Genomic DNA, 27,180 nt, shown 5'->3' with positions numbered 1-27,180 from the left:
AAAGTGCAGTCAATTCTCCTCCAAAACCGATTATTGTAATTTTGATCAGTTTTTATGTGAATCGGCCTCGAGATCAAAGCAGGCAATAAAATTCAGCGCCTGCACACTCATGACCTTGCCTGTTGCTGATTTGCTGTGCAGATGACGGGCTCAGTGATTGGACTCATGGAATCCATGCTCACGTGACGTGTAGTACATGCTTTGACAGCAGTATAGAATCACAACGTGCCGGAAGGACTTTTCAGTGGCAAGCTGTGGCTTTGATTATATTTCCCCCAACCCTTTACAAGGTCTAATGACTAGATGATCTGATCGGTGACAGAATACAAATTAAACGTGAAATGACAGTTCAATCAAACCTGCTTTATTTCACTTAGACTGCCCATAGCTTTACGATTAAAATTCAAACACACTTGATAAATTCCTACTAACAAATAAGCGGTAACTACTTGTGTCACCCCCAACCCTCTCCCTTCGATCCAGAGGTCCTAATTCGATTTAGTCGTGGCCGTTTGAATGTTATGTAGAACAACAGTTTTACTATGCGAACTGGAGGTCTTGGAAACGGCACAATCGGGCTGAAGTTCTACAGCTTATAGCAATAGAAATAAAATGATATTTACTCCTTTGTACTGAAAAGAATTTGAATAATACAAGTAGAATCTTCATTTGCTCAAACTCCTACAAGTTCTTAAAATAATCAACGCACATAGCCTGTTAAATTCTAAATACTCCAATAGACAAATCGGTTTTCTTGCACCCCGGGCCTTGATCTTATGTAGTCGCAAAAGGGTTGTTTGATGTGCTATTGCCAACATGGTGGTAGTAGCATATGCATACAGAATAACAATATGGATCTTAAAACACTGCACCAAAACAACAAAGTTAAAGCTGTGAACGGGGATGGTCTTCGGAGGACTATAGACTGGTGATAAGACATGGATATAGCATAATTTTTAAAAACACGTATTCCTTGAAACGTAGAGAGATTAGATAAAGGTATAATAAATTATGAGGGGTATAGATAGGGTAAGGGTAAATGCAAGCAGCCCCCCCCCCCCCCAGAGTTTGGATGGGATTACAAATAAGAGGTCATGCATTAAGGATGAAAAGTGAAGAGCTAGGGGAGCATGAAGTGAAACATCTTCACTCAGAGGGTAGGGGTACAGAGGGCTTTGGTCATAGTGCAGGTCGAAATAGAATAGACAGCTTAAATGCCCCAGCACAGACTAGATGGGCCAAAAGACCCATTTTTGTGCTGTACTTTTCTATGACTACGTAGGCTAAATGTGTTGGTGTTCTGAGGGACCTTCCACACCTTTAACTTTCAGTGATTTGTGCATAATGTGCAAGTAATTCTGAAGGCAAACACCATATTAGGCCTTACTGTAAGATGATTTGAAGGAAGACATTTTATTGTAACCTAATAGGACCACACTATTCTCTGTAACCTCAAGAATATTGTGCATAAAAATCTCAGATCAGTTTTCAAGATACTCAAACCATCTCAACTGGCACCAACAACCATTTCACGTTCAGTCACTTGGACCTCCTTTCTTCCCCATTGAGGTTTGGTCTGAACAACAACTGAACCACTTGACTATGTCTGCATGCTTTTATGCATTGAGCTGCTGTCACGATTGGCTGATTTGATATTTGCATTAAGGCGTACCTGAAAAAAAGTGGCCACTGATTGCAATAGGTGGCTCATTTCCATGCTGCATTACTGTCTGTAAAAGCAGAAAAAGCATGGTTGTAAGCAGTCACAAAGGGTTAAATGGCCTCTGCCATTTGCTAACTTTACCCAGGCTGGCCTTTATGCAACTCCAGAGCCACCCACGTGGTTGCTTAACTACTCAATTTAGGAATGGACAATAAAGCATCAGCATCAACAGCAATACATACCAAAAGAGTCTTCATCTGCTCAAATTCAAGCAGACTGATAATGCAGGAAAAAAAGCAGACAACCTGATTGGCATCTCATCTACCATCATTGCACAGGGACTAGTGTGCATCACCAACAGAAATGCACCGCAGCTCCTGCAACAGCAACTCTCAAATCTGTAACCTCTAAAGCCAACAATAAGGGTAGCAGGTACAGAGGTAGTACCAGTTCCAGCTTCTTCTCCTCTCCTTCCACATCCCCCCCCCCCCAAGACACACATGAAAACATGGAGTTTCAAAAGCACTTAAGTATCAAATGGCAAGTTTGCAGTTATGTTGATAACAGCCAGTAAATAAAAAAGTGCTTTTTTTCCTATTTCAGCTTCACCAGTTATGAAGAGTTTAAGAGTTCAAATCTAATTAACATCATTGTACATTGAAAGATGTCCATAGAACACTGTATAAGCATTCCTGTACAGAATTTGGCATTGGGGCATATGAAGTGTCCAGGGTGGGTAGCCCCTCTGGTGAAGGGGCTTGTCATGTCCATTCTGGGGCAGCTTGCTCAGCGTTGGTTCCCACTGGACACTCAGCTCTCACCTGTCACTCCAAGTAGTTGTTTGCATGCAACAGTGGACAGAAGTGGAGAGGGTGAGCAGTTTCAAGTTCCTGGGTGTCAAGATCTCTCAAGATCTTACCTGGTCCCAACATATCGATGCAGTTATTTTTTTTAAAAAAGCAAGACAGCAACTATACTTTATTAGGAGTTTGAAGAGATTTTGCATGTCAACAAATACACTCAAAAACTTCTATGGATCTACTCTGGAGAGCATTCCGATAGGCTGCATCACTCTGGTGTTGGAGTGGGTGGCTACTGCACAGGACTGAAAGAAGCCCAGAGGGTCGTAAATTTAGTTGGCTCCATCTTGGGTACTAGCCTACAAAGTAGCCAGGACATCTTCAAGGAGTGGTGTCTCAGAAAGGCAGCGTCCATTATTAAGGACCTCCAGCACCCAGGGCATGCCCTTTTCTCACTGTTACCATCAGGTAGGGGGACAGAAGCCTGAAGACACACACTCAGTGATTCAGGAACAGCTTCTTCCCCTCTGCCATCCGATTCCTAAATGGACATTGAACCCTTGGACACCACCTCGCTTTTTTAAAAACATGTATTTGTTTTTTTGCACAATTTTTAATCTATTCAATATATACTGTAATTTACTTAGCATTTTATTTAGTTTATTTTCTTCTATATTATGTATTGCATTGAACTACTGCAGCTAGGTTAACAAATTTCACAACACATGCCAGTGATAATAAATCTGATTCTGATAGTAGTCAAAACACAGTACACTGCTTTGACAGGTGGGGGTAGCCGGTGACCTCACACTCTGGTCAGATAGGGACAAGGGCTTTTCCACTTTAAGAATTCTCCCACAGAGGTTTCCTATCATCATTGGACACCCATCACTACAGGTTTGCAGCAAATTTCACCTACCCTTCCCAACAAGATCAGTATCTTTAAGTCCTTCAAAAACTCAGCACTTACCAACTGACAACTGACCTCATGTATGCTCCATTCATTGCAATACTGGTAACAGTAATTATAAAGGCACTATGTTCTAGAATCCCTCAAGACTTGTTTCCATTATTCTCCAAATCCACCACAGACCATCTCTTAGTTACTCCATGACTTTGGGATGAAATGTTCAAGGTACAAGCTCCAACCACAATGCAGGTTTTGTTTGTATGGTTATGCCAAATTGTCAGAAATCAAAGGGTACAAGGGAAAGATTAGCATCATCCTGGACAACCTGTTTTCTCTTCAAAAAAAATTCCTCTGCATAAATACAAATCTCTCTCCCCCCCCACCATCCAAATATCCTCATTGTTTATGATTACCTATGCTGGGCAGTTCAAACCTCAATTTCAAACTCTATAGGCATCCGTTAAGTCTCGAGAGACCATGGATCTGTGCCTGGAGTTTCCAGGGCGCAGGCCTGGGCAGGGTTGTATGGGAGACCGGCAGTTGCCCAAGCTGCAGGCCTTCCCCTCTCCACGCCACCAATGTTGTCCAAGGGAAGGGCACTAGGACCCAAGCAGCTTGGCACCGGTGACGTCGCAGAGCAATGTGTTGTTAAGTGCCTTGCTCAAGGACACAAACACGCTGCCTCAGCTGAGGCTCGGACCAGTGACCTTCAGGTTACTAGTCTGATGCCTTGCCCACTAGGCCACGCGCCAACACATTGATAAGAGTACAGATGTGAGAATAGGAGTGAACAATAATCTTCAATATGTCCTTACATGGAACTGCTCAATAACAGCATCGTTGGGCTGTGAGACGCATAGGGTGTTTTGCTTAACACTGGGGCAGTGAATGTGTACATTAGAGAAGGAGGTCATTGATATGGAGGCTCATGAGGCCTAAATCATGGACTGTTCTATATGAATGCATTGAAAATTAACTGTTTCTGAGCCAACCATGTCTGAGAGAAGCTGCAGAATGAGAAACTCTTGTGTCAACAGCAGGAGTAATGACTTGTCTATAATGGGAGAGAAGCCATCTGTCAAATTTGATTGACAGTTTGGCAAGCAGGGCAATGAGTTTATTAAAATAGTACACTTCAAAACAACAATAGTGTTGTTAAGTGCCTTGTTCAAGCACACAACACGCTGCCTCAGCTGAGGCTCAAACCAGTTATCTTCAGATCACTAGACCGATGCCTTATCCACTAGGCCACACGCCAACACTAACTCTATGGTTAACATTTAAAAAGCACTTCATCCTTGCAGCCCCTCATGTCCTGCTTTAAGGCCTTCTTTGTATTTCCTCCACCCAGTAAGCTCCATTGGTCCCTACTATTAATATCCAAACACTTAGCTCACCCTTTAAAAAAAATGTTACATAGCTCTTCAGTGAACCAATTTAAGGGAGCAAGAAAATGGGGCCCTAGCAAGTTTAATAAGTATGCCAGAAGCACTATAGTTTTCAGAACTACTGGATAGGGTATTAATAGCATTTTACAGTACATCCATACAGGAATTTTTGAATGCAACTGAAAATTTTAAATAGAAAACATCAAATGAGTGCAGAAAGCAATTATTCATGCAAAATGTGCGAAGTAAAAACAGCATATTTAAGTGTTAACAGTTTATTAGAAAGATATTGTAGGCTTAAAAAAAATTCCATTGCATTTGACATAAATTGAGGTTTTCAGCTTGTACTGAGCAGATTTCACAAAATACATCCTAAAGATAGTGTATTAACAGTTTCCTTAAAACTTGCATTCATAATCAAGACAGTGCAAATACACTTTTGGTCATCTAAATGTACAGCCACTTAAGATCCACAAGCGACAATGTACAGCTTTATCACTCATCATACTAACAGATGTAGAAGCTTAAGGGTCAATCAATACCATTGATAGTTTGAACGAATTCTTAAGAGATGGAGCCACTCAGAAAAGTTATTAAAACCTCACTATCCTAACTGCTGCAGAATTAGCTACGGTGGCTTAATTGATACTGAAGGAATTCAGCATTAGATACCAACTACAACGTTTAGTACTAGATCAGTACAAATTCAAATCACTGTAAATAACTTTTACTCAAGTCCTGACATATAATATGCATAATGGCATATTTTTATATTGTCCTGTACTGGTAAGCAATTTTGTCCAATACTCTGGTATGCATCGACCCCTAGAAAAGCCTTTTGAACAGGTTGAAAATGGATTGAAATATGCCTCACTGCCCTGAACAACTATCAACTTATAATTTTGTTAAAAATTAACATTTTAATGAATGCGTTGCTTCCAATTCCCTGAAGCCTTTTCCCCTCAATTTGTTTACTCTAGATCTGGCATTTCTGGAAAAACAAAAAAAAAAAGATGGTTAATTAAAGTACAGTGGAAACAAAATTACCTCAAAAACAAATAAAAAATTTACTTACTCTCATCATCACTATCCTGCGACCCATCCTACAGAACAAAGGATAAACAAAGGCATTTACTATATATTGCGAATGACTTCAATTCACTATTATAGTTAGCAAGCAAAATACTTTCAGGACAAACTCGCTCCATTTACACCCCATGTGTTCCCAGTTACATAATAGCAATTGGGACATCCGAGAGTGAAATACTCCAAATCAAAAACATAATGAGTCACAGAAAAAGAATAAAAAAGCTTAAACTACATAGACTAGTTATCAAAAGTAGTGTAGCACTTCTTAGTACATTTGCAGTAGTCAACACATGCAAACCCAACAGATGGAGTTAGAAATTCAAACTTTAAATACATGCATCATAAGAATTCATTGTGATATTACAAATGACAATGCATTACCCTTTTAGACAGTGGACAGACCTACATCAAAAATAGTGTTTTCATTCCATTTAAATACAATTTCTAGTATAAAATTTGTAGCATTGAATCTCAATATTCCTGTAATCCAAGAAATGTACTGATTTTTCTCCATACAGCACATGACCAATTATCACCAAATTCATGTACTTTATACCCTAGCCTGGTTATGCATCGTGCATTAACCTGGTTCCAAGCCTACCCATGTTACACCATCCCTCTCTGCTGAGCATCACAGCTGTGCTTGCCCTATTTGGCCTTATGGAAAGCATTAAAAATAAAATAAATCACAAATTGCACTTATCTTCAGTTAACATTAAGCATGTTTCTTTGCTCTGGCTAACAAAGAATTATTTCTGGGACAAAGACTTAACTATGTCAACTATCACAAATGAAAGATCTCCCAACTACTAAGAGTTAATTTATATTGCATCTGTTGTGTGTTGTACCAATCCAAAAACAAAGGAGCCAAGGATATAAATTGGGTGAATAGCTCAAAAGGTGAACTTTTGAAGTTGGAGGGATCTAGGAAGGAATATGGCTGTAATCACAGTAACAGTGTGCCAAGAGGGAGGGAGAAGAAAAAAATACACTAAAGAATGACTTTGGCACCAGTGGATTGTCTGCACCTGTGAAAATGGAGTTTGAAATCAAGGGAAGTAAAATTTCCAAGAAAAATAACTACCAATAGCCAAACAGATAATACAAAAATCGAAGCCTTAGACCAACTCAATTTCAATAGGTCTGACCAAGACAAAACAAACTCTACCAAATATAACTGCCAAAATCTTTTCCAATTAATTTCTTTAAATCCCTGCCTTTGGCTAAACCATAAACCATGACTTCTCTGTAATAAAAGACAGTTAATATAGCAGTCATTTTGATATTCATCTTACCAAAGGCACAATTGGTCATATTACAGCATGCAATCTACACTACTTGATTAACAGAAAGCTACAAAACTTCAGTACCTGCAGAAGACTTGAACCTTGATAGTCTAGTTATAACTGCTATAGTTACTGGGTAGTAACATAATCTCATTTCCATTTCATGAATTTAAAAAATACAGAGTTCTAAGCTAGTATCTTCATACTTACATCATCCATTCCATCAACGTCTGGGATGTCTCCATCATCTCCTCCCATATTGTTCATCATCTATAAAGATGTATTTTAATTTTTTTTTTAAAAAACTTAATTCTAAGCAGTACATTAATAAAGACATTCTAAATAGGGGCAAGAAATAGATGGGGTGGTGTTGAGTTATACAGACCAGGATACGTCCTTCACTCACCTTGGCCATGACATTGATTATATATTACTTGGGAAGAGAAGATGAGGCTGAAGGCAATAAGCCCAGATTCATTCTTCAGTGACTGTCACAACCGTAACCATCTAGACAATCCAAATCCTACTAACACTATTGGTACTTGCATTTGGTTAAGGCAAATTTAGTGGGCAAGCACAATGTTCAATATAAAGGAGATTTCGTTTTTTTTTTTTAAAATCACATGGCCATTAGAAAAATTATCACTCATTGAGAAGCTTAAGCTACATTAGTAAAAAACATTATCCCAATATGCTTTAACATAATATTTTTATATAAAGTATTCCTACACAGCAAACAAGTTTCCTGCCATTCCAAGAATGTTTATTTGGACAAAATTCTCAGCACCACTGTGCAAGGAACACCATAGTTTAGATGTAGTTTTGTCCACTGTATATGGTGTATGTATAGTGCTTACACTATGACATGCAGGTGATATTATTCTTGAAGGCTTATGTGTAGTTGCACACTCTGAGATGCTGAGCCAATAAACAAGTGAGCAAAATAACTCAAACTCATCAGGAAGTGAATCAAGAATTCAGTGCAAGCTAACGAGGTTTAAACAAGAAACCAACTCTTCAAGAGTTTACTTCCTAGAATATCAAATCTTTCCCTACAGGTACTTAATCAAAGGACATCCATTTTCCAGAACTGTGACATATTTAACCCTGCTACACAAATACCTCTTGAAGGATGTGTATATTCATGTGCAGTAATATATATTAGCTAATCACTCATATGAATGCACCTACCTGTGAAAACTTCTCAAAGCTGGATAGATCTTCCTCTTCTGGATCATCATCCCAATCTTTCCAGTTATTGAAATCCACTTTGAGCCAGTTCAACTGCAAAAATGATCAGTCAATTTTTATTTAGAGATATAGAACGGAATAAGCCTTTCCAGCCCTTTGAGCCACACCTCCGTTAACCCATTGATTAAACCCTAGTCAAATCACAGGACAATTTACAACAACCATATTACCCTGACTGTGGGAGGAAACCACAGCACCCAGAAGAAACCCACACATTCCACGGGGAGGACATACAAACTCCTTACAGAGGATACCAAGAATGAAAACTGGATATTAGAGAACAAATACGAGGAAATCTGCAGATGCTGGAAATTCAAACAACAACACACACAAAATGCTGGTGGAACACAGCAGGCCAGGCAGCATCTATAAGGAAAAGCACTGTCAACGAAGGGTCTCGGCCCGAAACGTCGACAGTGCTTCTCCTTATAGATGCTGCCTGGCCTGCTGTGTTCCACCAGCATTTTGTGTGTGTTGTTATTAGAGAACAACATTGCATAGTCCTAGTTACCTTTGGTTTTTCTTTGGTTAACCGTGGCCATGACTGACCAGATTCTCCTTTTCGTAAATAGCACAAGACAGATCTATCTGTCCGCTTGTGTCTGGAATCCTACAAAACACCATGACAAGAACATAGACCAGCATTATACAGATCCATGCAATTAGATCATTGAAACAACTATTATTCTCCTAGTGAAATGTTAAGTATACTTCCTTAGGCCCTAAAATAGAATTTAAATACGATTTATCAAAAAATTCAACCATACTTTGTCACCAAAGGGACAGCAACCCATTATTGTATTTTCAGTGAACAACTAAACCGCACTATAAAAGTTTGACACTGATCATTAACATACTTTCTCAATTAAGAATTAGAACAAACATGCCAAAAGTAGCAGAGGTTATTACTTATCTGGCTCATTTACTGTGCAATACTTACATTCGGGTCAATTGCATTATAAAGATAAACTTCATTAAAATGCTTTATGTTCTCAGCTCCTCCAAGACAGCTACAAGGAAAAGAGATGCCATACAAATAAATGAATTTCAATTTTTCTTAAATTTTAAAATATCAAACTTATGACTTAACGTATTAATAATATGCCATACTTGGTTGCAGATTTTAAAAAATTGAGCCATTAGGATATATATCAGAATGAGGTCTTGAAGCAACGGGTGTAGCAGTGTTCAAAAATGGCACAGCTGGAAAGGAATATTCCAAATCCTAACTTGATGTTATATTGCTTGCAGATATAACCCCTTTGAAGGAATGGAAAAGGTGTGCAAAACCTCCATTTTACATGGAAGTACAATCTCCATAGTTCCCTTAACTTTTCTGCTCCATGTCCACTTATGTTACCAACCTCCTCCAGTGCTACAGAGCTGCACAGACAGCACATTTTTCTACTGTAACACCAAAAAATGCCAAAAATAATGGAGAAAAAAAAATAACATTTCAATTTGATGACCCTAGTGATTGACCCAAGATGTCCCTCCACAAATCCTGTGCAGATATTTCTATCACTTGCTTTTTATTTCATCTTTTTAGCCTGATGGCTTTAATTGCAAGTTTTAATATTGATTTGAACATCAAACGTCAACAAAAGCATGCATTTTCATTTAGACATTGGGGAATCACAACAGATTATCCTGACAAGATGATGTGCTTTTCTCATCCAACCAACTCCTAATGTGCCTTCATGTACAAATCATGCCTCACTGTATGACTATCTCTTTATCTTCATCTAATTTAAACATTCATATGCAATATTGTACATTAATAAAAACCTGAATTACAAAGATTTCTGCTCCATCTTCAACAGCATCTAGGAAAGGCATAAAATGCATATTTTTTGCATCTATCACAAGTCAGTTCAACTTCTTGAGAAGTAGTAACAAATGAATCCAAATTCCCTGACCTAATGTTAATAAATGGATGTCAATTTTTCACTGGGCACTTGCTTCAATCAAAGCACGACAGGTTGCCCCCTTCTGACCAGGATCTCAAAAACCTTCATGTCCAGCATGGTACAACACCACGAATTAGCATTGCATTTTTATCACTGAGCTAAACTTCCAATAGGAAATTGCATAAACACAGAGGAAATAAATAGTGTATTTAGAAAACTTGGCATTTTCAGCAAAAAAAAACATTATGGAGGGACTCAGCAGGTCACAGCACCTTTGCAGGCAAAGAAATGGGTCAAGACTCTGCATCAGGACCAAGAGTAAATGAGAAGACAGTATGGGGGAAGGAGAGAGAAAGAGGATGAGACAGGCTAGAAAAGTGATATAGGTGGATCCAATTGAAGTGTTAACAGCTTGGAGCCTGATGAGTGAGGGTAGAGATAATAAGAGAGGTTATAGCCAGAGACGAAAGGTATGCAGATTATGGGATAAGGAAGGTAATGAGTGAACTCAGATGATAAAGGGATGCAGGGCAGATGTGAATAGTAAGGAAGAGACAAATCAAGTAGGTAGCAGACAGATGGAACCATGTGGGGGATAAGAAAGGGGCAAGTGAAAGGACTTGGGTAGATCAGGAGAAAGAAATGGTGGATGGTTGGGCTGCAGTTACCTGAAACTGCAGAATTGAATGTTTATGCTATTGGGTTGTGACTACCCAGATGAAATAAGAGGCCCTATTCTTCTAGTTTGCATTTGGCTTCACCCTAGCAAGTGGTGGAAGCTGATTATAGCATTTTGGTGTAGGGAGAGGCAATATGAAATGGTTTGCAACCATATTAAATATATCTAGGTTTCAGTTCTGTAAATCTGCCAAAATAATTTCATTACCACATGTAGGTTAAAGGCTGCTAATTATTTAAAAACTATTCCCACAAGTTGAGACCTCCAGAAGGTGAGGGGGAAAAAACAAATGACTCTCAAGAAGCTTATTAAGTTCTTTAACATCATGCAAGAACTGTTGGTTGTCATGTGCAGGGTTCTCATAGCCAAATTAAATATCAAACAATGATTTCAGAGAGTAGCTGGTGATGATAGAGCTCCTGCTTGAAAAGTGAAGTAAACATCCTAAGCATATTTTTAAAAAACCTAAACAGGTTACAAACTCAAAAAGCAAACACGAGGAAATCTGCAGATGCTGGAAATTCAAACAACACACACAAAATGCTGGTGGAACACAGCAGGCCAGGCAGCATCTATAAGGAGAAGCACTGTCAACGTTTCAAGCTGAGACCCTTCATCAGGTGGTTCCACCAGCATTTTGTGTGTGTTGTACAAACTCAAAACATGGGATTAAGGGGTTTTTTTTAATTCCAATTTTACTGCATTATAAATTTTTGTTCAAGTAAAACTTGAAGCATTCACTAAACCTTGACAAACAAAACAGAGCTTTAGAGCATTAACACTCCAAGAATCACCCATTTCCACAAATGCTCTTGGGAGCATTGATGGGGGCATGCTTAAAAAGAGGAAAGTACTCAATACTTTAAAATAAGATTACATGATAGATAAAACTAAACAAGAAAAAAGCAAGGAACTTGAGTATTCAATGTGTAAACCGTAAGACAGCCAAAGTTTATCTGCTTAAATCCTACTGATGCTGAAAACATCTCACTGCTCAATTTGTAAAGGAAGCATAATGAAATTAAAGTCCCAGGTTTGATTTGTAGTTTTTGCTATAATGGATAAGCCATAATAAGAATTGCAATTGGATTCAGGACAAAATACTGGGAAAATAAAATTGCAAGCTTTGCGCAAAGGCGTTCTTTTATAACCTTATGCAGCTCTAGGTATACGGCAAGTCTTTAAACATGTCCACATACTTACTGATCTGGTCACCATCTTCTTAAGTTCAATACATCAAACTTGCTGACACTGAAGTACACGCAAGAAACGATCAGATTGAAATTACTTTAGATTTTGATGGCTGGTAGAATGTACTTTGGCTCCACTTGGACTAAAAATACAGATGATTTTCAACCTACATTAAATATTGCTTTAATCATTTGGTAATTGCTACTGATAGCCACAATGAGAGGCCGAAATTTGAAGCTCCAATTTGCATCTGATTCAAAGATACCAAGAACCCTAAAGATCTATCAAAATAAGGTCAGCAAGCTAGTGCCCAAAGTGGTAAACTTTAAGGAAATGTCTTAGCCATTGTTGACAAGCAAGATGAATTTTTCATTTGAAATTATGACAGAACAGTTAATCTGTCTGTAAATATACAGTCTGAATGCTCTTTCCAGTTAAAAGCCAGTGCAAACTATCAACTGCTTGGTCAGTTAAGCAGCATTGTGCTTTTCAACTCAGTGGAAAATTCAAGTGATCCTCTTGCAAACCTCATGGTCATAATGAAAGGCTCGATTGTTCCTGGCCATTGTACTGTGACGATAATAGTTATGACAACATTTTGCAGGTTCCAGCATTAATCTCCAACTTCAATTTAAGAGGAAGCAGAGAAATGTGAACAAATACTTTCCCTACGAGGAAGGCACAAATATCTTTTCTGGATCAACATTACCAATCTTGTGTTAAACTCAAATAATCCCAAATCAATATATCCAAGAATGAAACAGTGATATTTAGTGAAAAACCAAATAGTGGGCACGCTTTCCCCTTGTGTGTATTTTTCTCCCATGTAGCTTCACATTCTAGTCCAAGCATCTACATTATACTTTCTGCAACAATATTTCAGCCTTTCTGTAAGAATATTCAGAGGAATGTCAGTATTATGGTGTTACAAGTTTGGTCCCTCATGCTTTGCGCTTTTACAGAGCAAGCTGCAAATTCAGATCCTCCACAGTGGTTTGCCAATCAAGTTATACCCATACATCCGGGCATATCCATACAAAGGAGAAAAATATTTGAGGGAAAAAGGAATAAAAACTACTTAGCAGACAGTACTGGAACATTACTGGTTTGCCCACTTAGCTAAGCAGCAGTATTTGGCGTGAGAAGTCCTTAAAAAGGAAAAACAATGGAAGGCAGACAAAGATGTATGGAAATTAAATGTAGTGTCAACCGCATAAGATTCTTGCGCAGTGCCAAGGTGTCCACAATGAACTGTCTTTCTGGTAACAAATCAACAGTTAATGTTTGAAAATAAGTCTTGAAAACCAAAAACTCCAGTAGTAAAATATCTGGGAAAAAGTGCAGTCACACTGTCAGATTGTGACCAAAATCTCAAGAATAGATTCACAAGAATGCAAACATACATTTAAGAGTAAAGAAAAATAGCACTTAACTAAAAAAACATTCAGACTATGAAAAGTACTACAAGAAAGGCACTGCAACTACAAGACCCTGAATTCTTTTCAAATGGAATTAAAAGATGCAAACAAAAACAGCTGCCCCTAAACTTATGGCAGATATTTAACATAAATGCGATTGAATATCTACTACGTACCTGAATGTAAACTTCTCTTTTTCAAAATTTATTTCAACATCCTTACTGTCTTCTACACAAAATTCAACAAAGACGTAGTCTCTTCGGTCATACCACTTTGCAGTAGCTGGCTGCCTAAAAGCATCATGGGAGCGAAAACAATCACAAGGTTTGTGTGAAACAAAAACACTACAAGTTTTAAAGCCGCATGCATAAAGTATTTACATTCTAATAGAATGATGTCAGTTTAGTCTCTGGGTTCTGCTAATGAGGGGTTTAAAACAAAGTTAGAGTCTTAATTTTTTCAGTGAAGTGCATAAGGGGGAGCAAAGGAGCAATAGAAAAGGGAGAAGGGAATGGGGAAAATCTTATTAATGATACAAGGTGCATTGTTTGGTGATCCAAGCACAAAGTGCCTGAATTGGGCATTTTTCACATTAACACTGGACTCTGTTGGGTTGGGGCACTCAAAATGATTGGGAACCCGAGCTAAATTAATCAGAACCAAGAGATTCAATTACAACATCTGCTGTGTAGTCACTATAGAAATTAACTACACCAGCAAGGAACCATATTGTGTGAATAGCAATTTGCTTGCGTATAGCATTTAGGCCCCATGCCTAATTTGATGCACTAACATTATAACAAGCAAATTCAAAATAGCATAACACAAATACTCTTACAAGCAGGGCAATTTAGGAAAAAAAGGTAAAAGATAATGGCAACACTTAATCCAAGGGTGCCAAGTAGATTATTGCCTTTGGCATTTCATCAGCAAAACTTGAGATATTGAATTACACCAGGGAAAGCTATTAATAATGAAAATCTTCTACCTACGTGGTTCCCATATAATCTGTCTATACCCACTTAATACCAATCCCCACCTGAAAGGGACAGATGCCCATTTCTGCCCCCATAGCTAGCTACTATGACTGAGACTTTTGTTGGTCAACTATACATCAATTTTTATATGTCAATAATAAACACAATTTTGTGGTAGTTACAAGTACAAAGCTAATACTTCCTTGCTGCACTTATCCATCTTTGATGTGGAGCACAGCAGGGAATTCACCTGGCAAATGTCACGTCTTTCCTCTCCCTCACCTTCATTTCAACAGATGTGCCCAACAGTTTTAAAGCTCAACCTCAATCCCTTACCTTCTTGAAGAAAGAAAATTCTTTCCAGAAATCAAGACTTCAATGCAGGAATTATTCTGCTCTTTTCTGGTATTTATACTGTCACAGAAGCCAAGAACATCCATGTGGAACTTTAACTTGTTATGCAGCTCAAAAAGAGCAAACTAACTTAGCCAAGCTGATAAGATTTTTTTCTTTGAATTCGTGGGACGGAAGGTGCAGGAAGACCTCACGGCTATAATCATAAATAGCATAGGTGTGCAAAGCACCATTTCTCAAATCCACAGAAACTGCAAATTTCCAATACTCAATTCCTAATTAGAGGCGTTTACAACAGTACTGACATTAACTGGCCATAGTTGACACTTGCTGTCAAAGCCTGTTAATGAACAATGGCAACCTGGATGATATCAGCTGTCAGGCACTGGTGGAAGAGAACCCATCAAGAATCATTCAGCAAAATCAGAGTGAAATTGAAGACAATTAAAACACAAAAATCCAGAAGCAACAGCAGAAAACGTGAGACAAACGTCAGTGGTGGAGAAAGAATTACGCTCAGGACAACTAGAGCAGAGGATTTTGTGGAACTGCTGATTACGAGTCTAGTCTTCATTACAGTTTAATATCTGGATTAAAGACCTAGATTCTGTACTCATCTCAAAACGACCGTTTTTTTAGCAGACTATTGAGCCATTTACTCTACTAGATTTTGCTAAATGCAACTTATTTCAGGGAAGTGTTCCTATTTAATCAGTCTATATACAGCACTTAAAAATTCAAGCAGCTTAAACAGTAAACCTAAAAATATATAGTTTATTTCCCGGATCATTTCGATACGTTTACTCAGATGGATGTTAAAATGTGGAGGCTCAGGTACAATAATGCCTGATATAAAATGCTAATGCCCTATAAAATGCACTAATTTAAAATTCTCCAATTTAAAGTTCTGATGAAGTATACAGAAGACAGTCTGGTAGAAGTAAAATCGAACTAGAATATTGAGAGGAGTGGGTATTGACAAGAAAGCTAAAATGTGGAAAAAGAAAAATAAAGATAACAAAGTCATGTACACAGCCAGCAATATTTTAATGTTGGTTCATTAGAGATCACCAGTTTAGTAAACCGTATTGTTTAAGCCCGATCATGCATCTCAATTGATTAAAAAAACAATGTGAATGAAGTCACAGCCTTGTTTTCTCAAAGTACACAAAAATATAGGGAGGACAAACCAGCAAATGAGGATGGAATTCTGTTTTCCAAAGGGCAAATCATGAAAAAAAATCACACAAAAGATATAAAACAAGGGTATGGTTCAGTCCAGATCAAAATAACTTGCAACTTGTTACAGTTAACATCAGCAATTGGAAATATACAGAGTTATTTCACTGCATTTTATCTATAGAGATGTGGGAAGATACAAGTTTTTAAAAAATGAACATTACAGAATGTAATCCAATCTCAAACAAGATATAATGTAATCTGGCTACTCTAACAACGTTGGGTAAAAAAAAAAATTTGAAAGCAACTTTGGAGGACTTTTGACAAAAGTAACACGATGTAGAATCGGGACAGAAATAAGCTGGCTACAAAAGTAAAATCAAGGGCAATTAAGCAGACTTGCAAAATGTTTGCAATGCATGGTGGGAATCAAATACAATTTCTAAACCAAACATGCTTTAAAAAACATAATCAAGGTAAATGTGTTTTCTTTATTTTAGCAATACAATGAAGAGTAGGCCCTTCTGGTCTTTTGAGCCACGCCACCCCAACAAACTACAGGACAAATTTACAATGACTAATTAACCTACATGCTATTTCTTAGGACTGTGGAAGGAAACCAGAGCACCCAGGGAAAACACATGCACAAGTAGAGGCTCCTTACAGAGGATGCTAGAATTGAACTCGGAACTCTATATCACGTGGAGCTGTAATAGTGCCATGCTAACAATTACGCTAAAGTTAGGTAATTTCATCATAACCATGGATAAAAACTGAATAACATAAGGAAATGAAATGGTCAAGGACCAGAGATACGCAGCCCAAATACTCCAAATGTGGAGTAACATCTTAAAGCCTCAGCAGCGCATCCTTCCTTGTATATTCTAGTACTCTTGAAATTCATTCCAACATTGCATTTTGCCTTCATTACCGCCAACTCAACCTGCAAGTTAAACTTAAAAGAAGCCTTAAAAGGCCCCTTTGCACCTCCAATTTCTCTCCCATTTAAAGAAAGTCCAGAGCTTTATTCTTCCTACCAATGTACATAAGCACATACTTCCTTAAGCTGTATTCCATCTACTTCCTTGCACTCTAACCTGCACCATTAGACTCCCTGCCACCTCAAAACTACCCATTCCTCCACTTACAACAAAGCATAAACAACCTATACCAGATGAGTCTGAGCAAAAACCCAGAATGAAGGAAAGTTTAAGAGAAGTCAAATGTGTTCCTACTTGCAGGAAGACAACTGCTGCTATATGTATGAGAATAATGGAACTGAATGCTAAAACTAAACCTAAGGAGTAATGCTTCATAACAGTAAAGCTAGTAATCAGGCCAGATCTTTAAATTATATTTTGCAAAGCCCAACCATTGGTACAATCAGTCACAACATACTCAATATTTAAAATCACCCTTTAGAATTAGAATATCTGCAAATAAACCCCAAAATATCACATTAAAGTGCTTTCCCTCAACGTAATTAACGTGAAAACCAATTGTGAAAAATGCTATATGATGATCATCAAATGAAATGGCTAGTTTATGGTGCATTTATACAAATTTCCACAGAACAGGGTCTCATTATTATAGAAACAATGTTGAGGCTGCAAGTAGGTTCCATTTCCACAGTATCAGGCCCACGTAAATCTGCACATAGGGCTAATACATTTTAAGTTGATGTCATGTACCAACTACATTTGCTATCGACCGGGGGAGAGAGGGAGAGAGAGAGAGAGAGAGAGACATTTATTTATTTAAAAAAGACTCAACTCTAACCCTACATCTACTAGATTAAAAACAAATAGCAGTACTTTTTTCTGCATGCACCAGATTTTTAAGCATTATACATACCAAGTTTCTGGTGGAAGTTGAAATAATGACTCAGATAGGTAGCCTGATAGAATTCTAATGTGGATTTGACAAAGACAATATAAAGAACATGCATTCTTAGTTCCCTTTAATATCCTTAGCCATTAGATCCAAAGCTTTCAACCTCATTGTCATAGATACAACTTTCAAGAGATTTGTGGCAAACAGAAATAAATTGGATGAGGGAGGTGATGGGGATGCAACAGGAAAAATATGATCAGTAAAACAGGTGTATGATAGCAGGGTGTGAACACAATGGTTGAAAGATCTATTCCCATGTTGCATGACTATTCATTTCCCTCCTTGGACTCTTTAGGAAATAGAAATTATTGCAAACAAACTAAATGCGTATAATACCTCAAAAATACATGAAGCTAGAAAATGTTGAGAGCTCTAATCTGGTGTGCTATTCCCAAATAGACCTATCAAAATATATAAGGAACAACAGCATCTTTGACAAAAAAAAAAACTTTGCTTTAATGCAGCAACTGTCACACACAGGATGTCCCAAGAGTTTAACAACCAAGGAAGTATTGTATTTTTCAGGTGTAATGTAAAATGAACAAGTCAATTTATACACAGAAACACGATGTTGCGATAAATTGTTTATACAGTCGGCCCTCTTTATCCGCAGGGGATTGGTTCCAGGAACACCCCCCCCCCCCACGGATACCAAAAAACGCGGATGCTCAAGTCCCTTATTTAACCCGTCTCAGTGTGGGTGGACTTTAGTACCCGGCGGAGCTCAGAACCTGCCGCCCACAGTGTTTCTGTTCCATTGACAGAAAACGATCACGATTGAAAATAAAGTGGAAATAATAAAGCGATTCGAAAGAGGTGAAACGCCATCGGTCATTGGAAAAGCGTTAGGCTACAGTCGGTCAACGATTGGAACAATTTTAAAGGATAAAGTGAGAATAACGGAGCATGTGAAAGGCCCTGCCCCGCTGAAAGCTACAATTATTACTAAGCAATGCAGCGGTTTAATTATTGAAATACATACATTTCTTAAGTGTTTTGTATGCAAAGGAAGGTAAAATATATACTATATACACTAAGACAAACGTTTGACTAACTGATGCTAAATAATACCGGATGTACCTGTTCCAACTTACGTACTAATCTGACTTAAAGACTGCCTGTAAATCATCTCTGGATTACTTATAGTACCTAATACAATGTAAATGCTATGTAAATACTGTAGTTATACTGTATTGTTTAGGTTATTATTGGTTATGCTACAGTCTTATAAAACATTGGTGCAGCCATGCTAGAACATAATGTGCAGTTTTGGTCACCACATTGCAGAAAATATGTGATTACTCTGGTAAGGTTGCAGGAGGATGTTGCTGTTCACCAGCATGTTGGTTGGGTTGGAGCTTTGAGTTATTTTTAGTTATGAGGCTGGAAGGTGGGGGGGGGGGGGGGGGGGGGAGGGGTGTGAAGAAAACCAGATAGAGGTGTGCAATATTATAGCGCATATAGCATAGACAGCAATATTTTCCCCGTAGCAGAGATCCCCCACCCCTCCTGAAGATGCTGGCTGGAATCTGGAACACACTGCCTGACAGGGCAGTGGGGGCACTCTCCTATTAACGTTTCATTATGGCACTTGAATTGCCATGGCATAGATGTTCGTGGATCAAGTGCTGGTAAATGGGATTAGCATTGATGGGTACTTGGTCAGCACAGACAACAGGCCCGTTTCTGTATTGTATGACCATGACCAGTCTTTAACTTATCAGAATCAAGTTTATTATCACTGGCATGCATCGTGAAATTTGTTAACTTAGCAGCAGTAAAATGCATGATAATATAGAAGGGAAAAATAAATAAGTAAATGTTTATTAAATAGTTAAATTAAAAATAGTGCAAAACAAATAATATTTTAAAAAGTCAGATAGTGTTTCATGGGTTCAATGTCCATTTAAGACATTTAGGACTAGGGCAGGGGCTTAATAATGGACAATGCCTGTTTGAGGCACTGCTCCTTGAAGATGTCTTAGATACTATGGAGGCTAGTACCCAAGATGGAGCTGACTAATCTAACAACTAATTTGAAGAACATGACATGTAAAAGTGGAGATAGCAAGCCCAGTGACATGACATATCTTGAGCTCTAAAGTTTTTATTTAACATTATAAAATGTCAATGTAAAGGCAATTGAAATATAGAGCTGAAGGTTCAGGAAAAAACCAAGAATGGGTTAGACACTGGATGAATGGCTGATAAACATACACTAAGTTTATCAGGAAACAAGAGAGTACTAAGAAGATATCTTAGGGTTTGGGATTGACAGTAACTTTTTCTATTTAATATGAATAACAAAGTTTCAGGAGCAATATTCCAAACAACTCCACTTCAAGAGGCACAGCAATTAAAGTTAGCATAAATGAGTGAATGTCTCAGAATATGCAAGTATCTAGAAACACAGATAAAGTTTTAATGTAGGTATATGTAATATCTCAGTGGTTTGTATTTAATTAGTATGAAGCCAAAAGATACAGAGAACCCCCCCCCCCAAAAAAAAATACTGATAAAACAATGATCTAACGTATAGATTTTAAAAAATCAAGTTCAGGGCTTTTAAAGTATAGGAACAGAAAATCAGTAGCACTCAAGAAGAAATGTCTAATCACATCACTTAAAAGATCAGAGCATTCTATATGCATGTCCATATGACTGATGCCAAATGTTTAAGCACCTGTCTTTGAAAATTGACAGTTCAGGTAGGATTTGTTCACAGCATCCTTGTTAGTCACACCATTTGCTGCAAGGAAAAACTGAACCTTTAAACTCCCAAGCTAAAAATCAACTAATTTAAAGTGGGAGCATTATACCCACTCCACTTCACTCCAGATCTCTCCCACGCCTACAAAGCCAACAGCCTTTCTTTTTACCTCAATGTCTCACAATCAATGAATTCCTCCACATCCTTGCAAAAAAACACCGGATCGTTCCCACCTTAAAACGTTATTCACCAAATGCAGATAAGCTCTACTGCAAAAAAAAATGAATGACACCTGGGGCGTAATTCCTCGTCATAAGCACGTTACCTTGTACATTATCGACCCACACGCAATGCACCATATCTAACTAATCAGAATAGCCATCCCAAGCTCGGGACTTAATGCAGAATATATGGAAACTATAAATAGAAATTAAACACTTGCGGTCCTTCGATAGTTCTGGATTTATTGCATGTGCGAGAACGGCCCTGGTAAAGCACGCGCGAACGTACGCAGAAAACACGCACGCACATAGAACAAACGTGTCTACAATTCAAGCAGTGGGTGTCCTGGGAGCAATTCCGCCGCTTGCAACAATCGCGGAAGAGAGATGCCTAATGAACAGAAAATAGACGAATGGTTACATAATCGCACAAGGCGTTTTAAAGGCAAGGGCGCCGAGTAGAATCTAGGGGGTTGGGCCCATCCAGTTAGGGCTGCAATAATGGCGGTTTCTTCGACATTGCGCAACAGCTTTCACTAGCGGCTACTCCCGTCAAATTCTTCCTTTCCCAAGCCTAAAAAGGGGCGAATAAGCCTCGTTAACTGTATGGTGGCCGCCATTGTTCCATCAAAAAGTCGCCGTTGTTGAAAGATAAGTGAGGGAAGAGAGGCTAGGGTTTTTTTTTGTCTAAAAGTAATCAGTAAATTCCTGCTGCGAGTGCGCGCCCGCGCGCGACTGACAGAAATTTCTAGAAGCCGCGCGCGGTTCTTAAATCGTTTCAGAACAGCACAGCGCCCCAATCTTGCTGCCGAGAACAAGAGATACTCAAGGAAAGGAAATACAAATGATTGCATAGTGTTTATTAAAGAGAGGGATGATCCCATAGACTTTTTTAAACCGGAAGGAGGCCAGGTGGAAGAAGTCTATCCTTTATGCGCTGGAACCTGCTTCGGTCCCGCAAGGTTGTGTGCCACTTGGCTCTCACGTGTGTGGCAAGCCAAAAACTGTTTAGTCCCCCTACCCTTTTAACTATCGAAACACTAACCGGCTACAAGGCATTTTAACAGCCGAAGGTTACACATTCAGAACTACAAGACAATTTAGACATTTAGAGTATCCTTCCCCATCTCTGTCTCACCTAACGTAACTGACAACTACACGCGGGTAAAATTCTCCCAGTTCGTTTTACATACAGGGCTTATTTAAAAATCACAAGCATTCGCTGAAGCGCAGGCAATGTTATGCTGCAGAGAAAAAAAGTGTTCCTCATCTTTTACCTTCAATTCCAGTTGCAACCTAGCAGATGCTTATTCCCCCGCTTTAGTGTTTTTTGGGGGGGCATGAAACAAGCAATGGCCTAGCAGGGCGAAAAAGCGCCTAGCTACCACCGCTCACCCGCCTATACAATACCCTCCACAGGCAGAATAAAGCATCATCGGGCGGGCGAAGTTGAACCATTACTCACATGCTTGTCGTGGTTAAGCTCTTCTAGAGTGCAAGGAGCTCGCAACACAAGTGGCGTCAGGACAACCGCGCTCTGGCTTTTTTTCCCCTCCTCTCTCCCTCACCCAAAGTGACGCAGCTCGCTATGGTTACCACGTTGATCTGACGTCCGCGCCCCAGCTCATTGGTCGGCTCTGCTCAGACTGCGGGACGTCCTGTCTTCGCCAAAGCGTCAATCAAGTCTCTGCGTTTGTGCGCCGCTAGTAAATGCGCCTACCCGTTAGAAGTTAATGAATCAGGAGCAAGATCAGAATAGAATTTTGTTTCCCCTCGTCCAACTACACGTTTTAAACACCAAATATTCATTTAGCACTTCTGCTCTGCCTCACTGATCATCGGCATCCATTTTAGTCCCGAACTACGATCCAGACCGGCTCTTCTAGTACCAATGGATTGAACTGAATGCCTTAGCAAGGATGGTACAGTGAGTGCTCTCTGAAGATCGCGAGGTTTTCCTTCATGTAAAACGACCATCGTTGATTGGTAATTAGTTTTGACTGGTGGTCGTGGAACCTTGCTGTGCTCAAAATGGCTGCTTTGACAATTTCCAACATCATGGCAATTGTTTGCCAAATTATACTTGCAATGCAATGTAAGCGCAAACTTTTAATTATGTAAAACGCTGTTTACATTTATATAATTAATGATGGGCCTGTATAACATGAGATTATCAAATTACGAGAGAAAGATGTGCATTTTATATAGCATCTTTCACAATGTCAGGTCCACCGAAAGCATTTCACGACCAAGGAATAGTGATCACTGTTGTAATGTAGACACATGCACAGGTAAATTTCAATAAATAGCGATGTTTAAAGATCCATTTCTGACGTTACTCGAGTACAAACTATGCTACTGGAGACAGCTCCCGTCTTTGAAATAGTGCCGTGTGAGCATTTAGGACTTTTCCGAAACGGGCTGTCAGTAGATTGACTGATCAAAAATATTAGGGAAAAAAAGCCTCCATCCTCTTGCTCCTATAGAGTCTTGATAACATCTAGCTACTTCAGTGTTGATAGGAAACCAGTCTTAAGTATTGCTGTTACACAAAACTGCCCAATTCAAATAAAGGTGTATGCCAGTATATTAATTCGGGATTATATACTTGTGTTCTGGATCAGACTTCAGCACATGACCTTAATTATACAACAAATCAATATTTTAATGCTTAAGACATTAGGAAATGTCCCAAATCTTATTAATTGTTCATAGTCAATTCCTTAACATTTTGCAGAAAAGGGATTTAGTACCTTGAAAACCATTTTTAAGCAATTTGCCTGCATTTACCACAAAGACCCAGAGCAACTAAGACACTCTGGGACAAAATTATATATTGGAACTTCATGACACACAAGGCACATGATCAGGCCTATGCCAGCTCTCAAAGTCATCTCATTAGTCCAATTCCCCCTCCAATTCCTTGCAAATTTTCTTTTATAGGTCTATCACTCCCCTTTGATTTGTTTGCAATCAAGTGTAATTTATAGTAACCAATTAACCTGGCAACACCTCTTTGGAATGTGGAAGGAAACAAGCACTTGGTAGAAACCCACATGGTCAGAAGGTGAATGCATAATCTTAACACAGTATCCAAAGATCAGAACCCACATATCCAGAGCTGTAAGACAGCAGCCCTAACTGCTGCACCACCTTTTATAGTTATGAGAACATGAAGTTATGAAGTGAACATGAATTATGCAGATCATAATTTCCCACCTTCAAGTCTTGCAGGGTTAAATGTTGGTGCAAGCTCTTTTCAACTGGTGTAGTGTTTTTCTCACTGTAAGCCCTGGACTGATGGGCAGCACCTTAGGCATGCAATACATTTGTTCTTTCAGAAATAGGCCAGATTTAGCCACCATTGAACTGCTGCTTTTGAATCCTGGCTTCCATGGTGTCCACTTGTGGGCCTAATTTTGATAGCAACCTAAGAATCAAAAACAGTATAGCACAAATATCCTGCCCTTTTGTATTTGAGGCCTGAATTCAAACACGTTGAAGTTCACTTTTCAACCATATCCAAGTACGTAGGACAATTCTGGCTGATCTCACCTTTTAAGGCAGGATCTTTGGTATGAGGTCCCCAATACCCCCAATTACTCTCCACAAAATTCCCTCACTGCTTTACTGATCTGTAGAGAGGATCTTCCTCTTCAGGTTGTTCAACTTCCTTATGCACATCTAGTAGATAGCACACTACTTACATGTTCTCAGCAGAAAGTTTTATATTTGAGATCCTCCCCTGTGCCATTTAGAACAGAGTGGAGAATTGTAGCCATTCATCTAGAGCCAAATCAATAAGACCCTAACATGACCAATTTCCACAATATGGATGTAGAGAATGAGTATGCCCATGCTGAATTTTGCATCAATCATACAATGCATTTTGAAACACATGTAGCACTGTTCTGGTTGCTAACTTAAGCAATATCTGTTAGCTATATCTAGTTGTTCAAATACACAAACATGCAAATACACTAAAATATGACTTGGACACTAAGCAAACTGTTTTCAAAGCCACTAACCTGCAGGCAGAATTACCAGATTTATCTATTTGCATTTTAATTATTATGAAAGCATTCCTTCCTCAATCAATATGTAGCTGGAATACAAATTAGCAAATACACAAACTTTCAAAAATTTTCATGGAAAAACTAGACATTGGAATATTCATTTTTATTTTCACTATTCTTTCCATTTGTGGAAAAGACAGGTATCCTACTATTACCCAATGTGATATTTGGTTAATCAAGAACTGAGATATGGCTCTTTTAGACATTTTGGCAAGTAAATATTTGACACCATGATTTAACCAAGTTCCTGTAATAATAGAATAAGAGAAACTTTTCTTTGTGAAATTACAGTAGAAAATTTACAGTCTGATTACTTTATCTCCTTGCTTGTTGCCATTAATGGGAATCAGTGAAACAATGCTGGATTCAAGATCATGGACGTTTCAGCAATATTGTAGCAAAGAGATGTCATGGTGCAAGCTCAAGCAAATAGTAACCATTCAGGGTCATCAGCTGAAAGGTTTTACTTCCTTTGCCTTTCAAGTCTTCAAAAGGATTCACACCAGATTCCACACAGACTTTATGCAGGAATGAATTTGAGCTGTGAAATTATCAGTGTTGAAACATTGCATTGCAATATAAACTAGTGATTAACCACATGTGGTTCCAGTGACTCCAGCTGATAGAGCAACCCCAAAAAGACAGATCATGGCAAAGTTCAAATAGCATCCAATCACAATGACAAATTTGGGACATATTGTGCAAGTTAAGTCTCCGCAATCATTTCTAAAGTTAAAGTATTGCTTGATAAACAAAAAAAGCAACTCCTCTATTGAACTCTGCTGTATCTGAAATCCACCAAATCCCAAACAGTGAAAAATACTGCAAAGCTTGACACTAAATAATGACGGATATAAATAAATATGCATTTTAAGAATATTCAGATGCAATGAATACAAAACATTTCATACCAAAATTAATTTGTGTCTGAAATGGAGTCACTGGAACCACATGTGGTTAATCACTAGTTTATATTGCAATGCAATGTTTCAACACTGATAATTTCACAGCTCAAATTCATTCCTGCATAAAGTCTGTGTGGAATCTAGTGTGAATCCTTTTGAAGACTTGAAAGGCAAAGGAAGTAAAACCTATATGGCCAGCATATATCAAAATGGGAAAAGTTTGAAAGCATTCAACAAATAACATTCCTTCCAGAAATATAAACAGAAAATGCTTGAAAACACTTAACAGATCAGGGAGCATCTGTGGAAAAAGGAGGCATCAACATTTCAGATGTACTGCCATTCAAAAACAGACAGGAGAAGAAACAATACGGTCATGGTAGCAGAGCGGGGGGGCGGGGGGCGAGAAGCAATGTATGGAGGTGGCGTGCCATTGCTTTTCTCTACCTTCTCTGGTTTTCTCTCCATTCCATTGATGGTTTCTCTTTCCACAGATGTTGCTCAACATGTTGCGTTTTCCTAGTATTTTATCTTTACTTCAGGTTTCCAGTACTGTATCTTCAGGTTTAAAAAAAATTCACACTCCTGCCAGAATTATTTTGAGTTGGGGGATGTAAGATCTCAGCGTGAGCAAGATTCTTCAGGAAGCAGGATGTCAAGTGCTTTTTTTTAAAAAAAAGGCATATAGAGTTCATTGTCTTCAAGTGTCCCTTAAAGTGCCTTCATGACACTGTTACATTGTAATGTATCAATTGTACTTGTTTCCTCTACCCCGCACACACGAAGTGCAGCCTCAGGAATTTCAATAGAAATTATGAGCTTCTCTGGTAATACATAATATCAACTGCCATGTAGTACAGCAATTATGTTGCTCTTGAACAAAAACATAAGGTACTGGCAATTCAGATCAGGCAGCTTCTGTGGAAAGAGAACAGAATTAATGTTTCAGGGCAAAGAAGATCAGATTAGATGCCTGACCTACTGAACACTTCCAGTATTTTCTATTTTATTATTTTAGATTTCCAGTATCTGCAGGTTCTTAAAATTATTTTCATTTGCTCTTTCAACTTATTGACACTTTACAAAAATGGCTAAAGAGAAGATGCAATATGGGCATTCCAATTTCAAATGAATGCACCAAACACAGAAGTTAGAAGGGTTGGCTGACACTACTTTTTTTCTGACATGAATCTACAAGACATTTACAGATTAACAGCTCAATTTAAACTCCAAAATGTGGCATACTTGGACAATCTTTCTCAGAGCAATTGGAATTTTCC

General features: G+C 38.5%; 1 protein-coding gene across 2 annotated transcripts; it reads right to left on the bottom strand.

The window, feature by feature from the left end:
• Positions 1-5,020: 5,020 nt before the first annotated feature.
• On the bottom strand, positions 5,021-22,534 carry LOC140741099 (prostaglandin E synthase 3-like). Of its 2 annotated transcripts, XM_073070842.1 has the most exons (8): positions 22,385-22,533; positions 13,762-13,875; positions 9,328-9,397; positions 8,899-8,997; positions 8,328-8,420; positions 7,347-7,406; positions 5,837-5,864; positions 5,021-5,752 (listed from the first exon to the last, which is right to left on the bottom strand). In XM_073070842.1, coding segments are annotated over exons 1-8 (486 nt in total). In that variant the 5' UTR covers positions 22,387-22,533; the 3' UTR covers positions 5,021-5,732. The 2 variants fall into 2 exon arrangements, with proteins under 2 accessions (XP_072926943.1, XP_072926944.1); XM_073070843.1 differs by lacking the exon at positions 7,347-7,406 and having other exon boundaries at positions 22,385-22,534.
• Positions 22,535-27,180: the final 4,646 nt, after the last annotated feature.

This window comes from Hemitrygon akajei, chromosome 18 (genome assembly GCF_048418815.1).
Source record: "Hemitrygon akajei chromosome 18, sHemAka1.3, whole genome shotgun sequence".
In the NCBI taxonomy this organism is placed as follows: Eukaryota; Metazoa; Chordata; class Chondrichthyes; order Myliobatiformes; family Dasyatidae; genus Hemitrygon; species Hemitrygon akajei.
The sequence above is the reverse complement of the archived record's forward strand: the minus strand, read 5'-3'. Positions and strand labels throughout refer to the sequence as shown.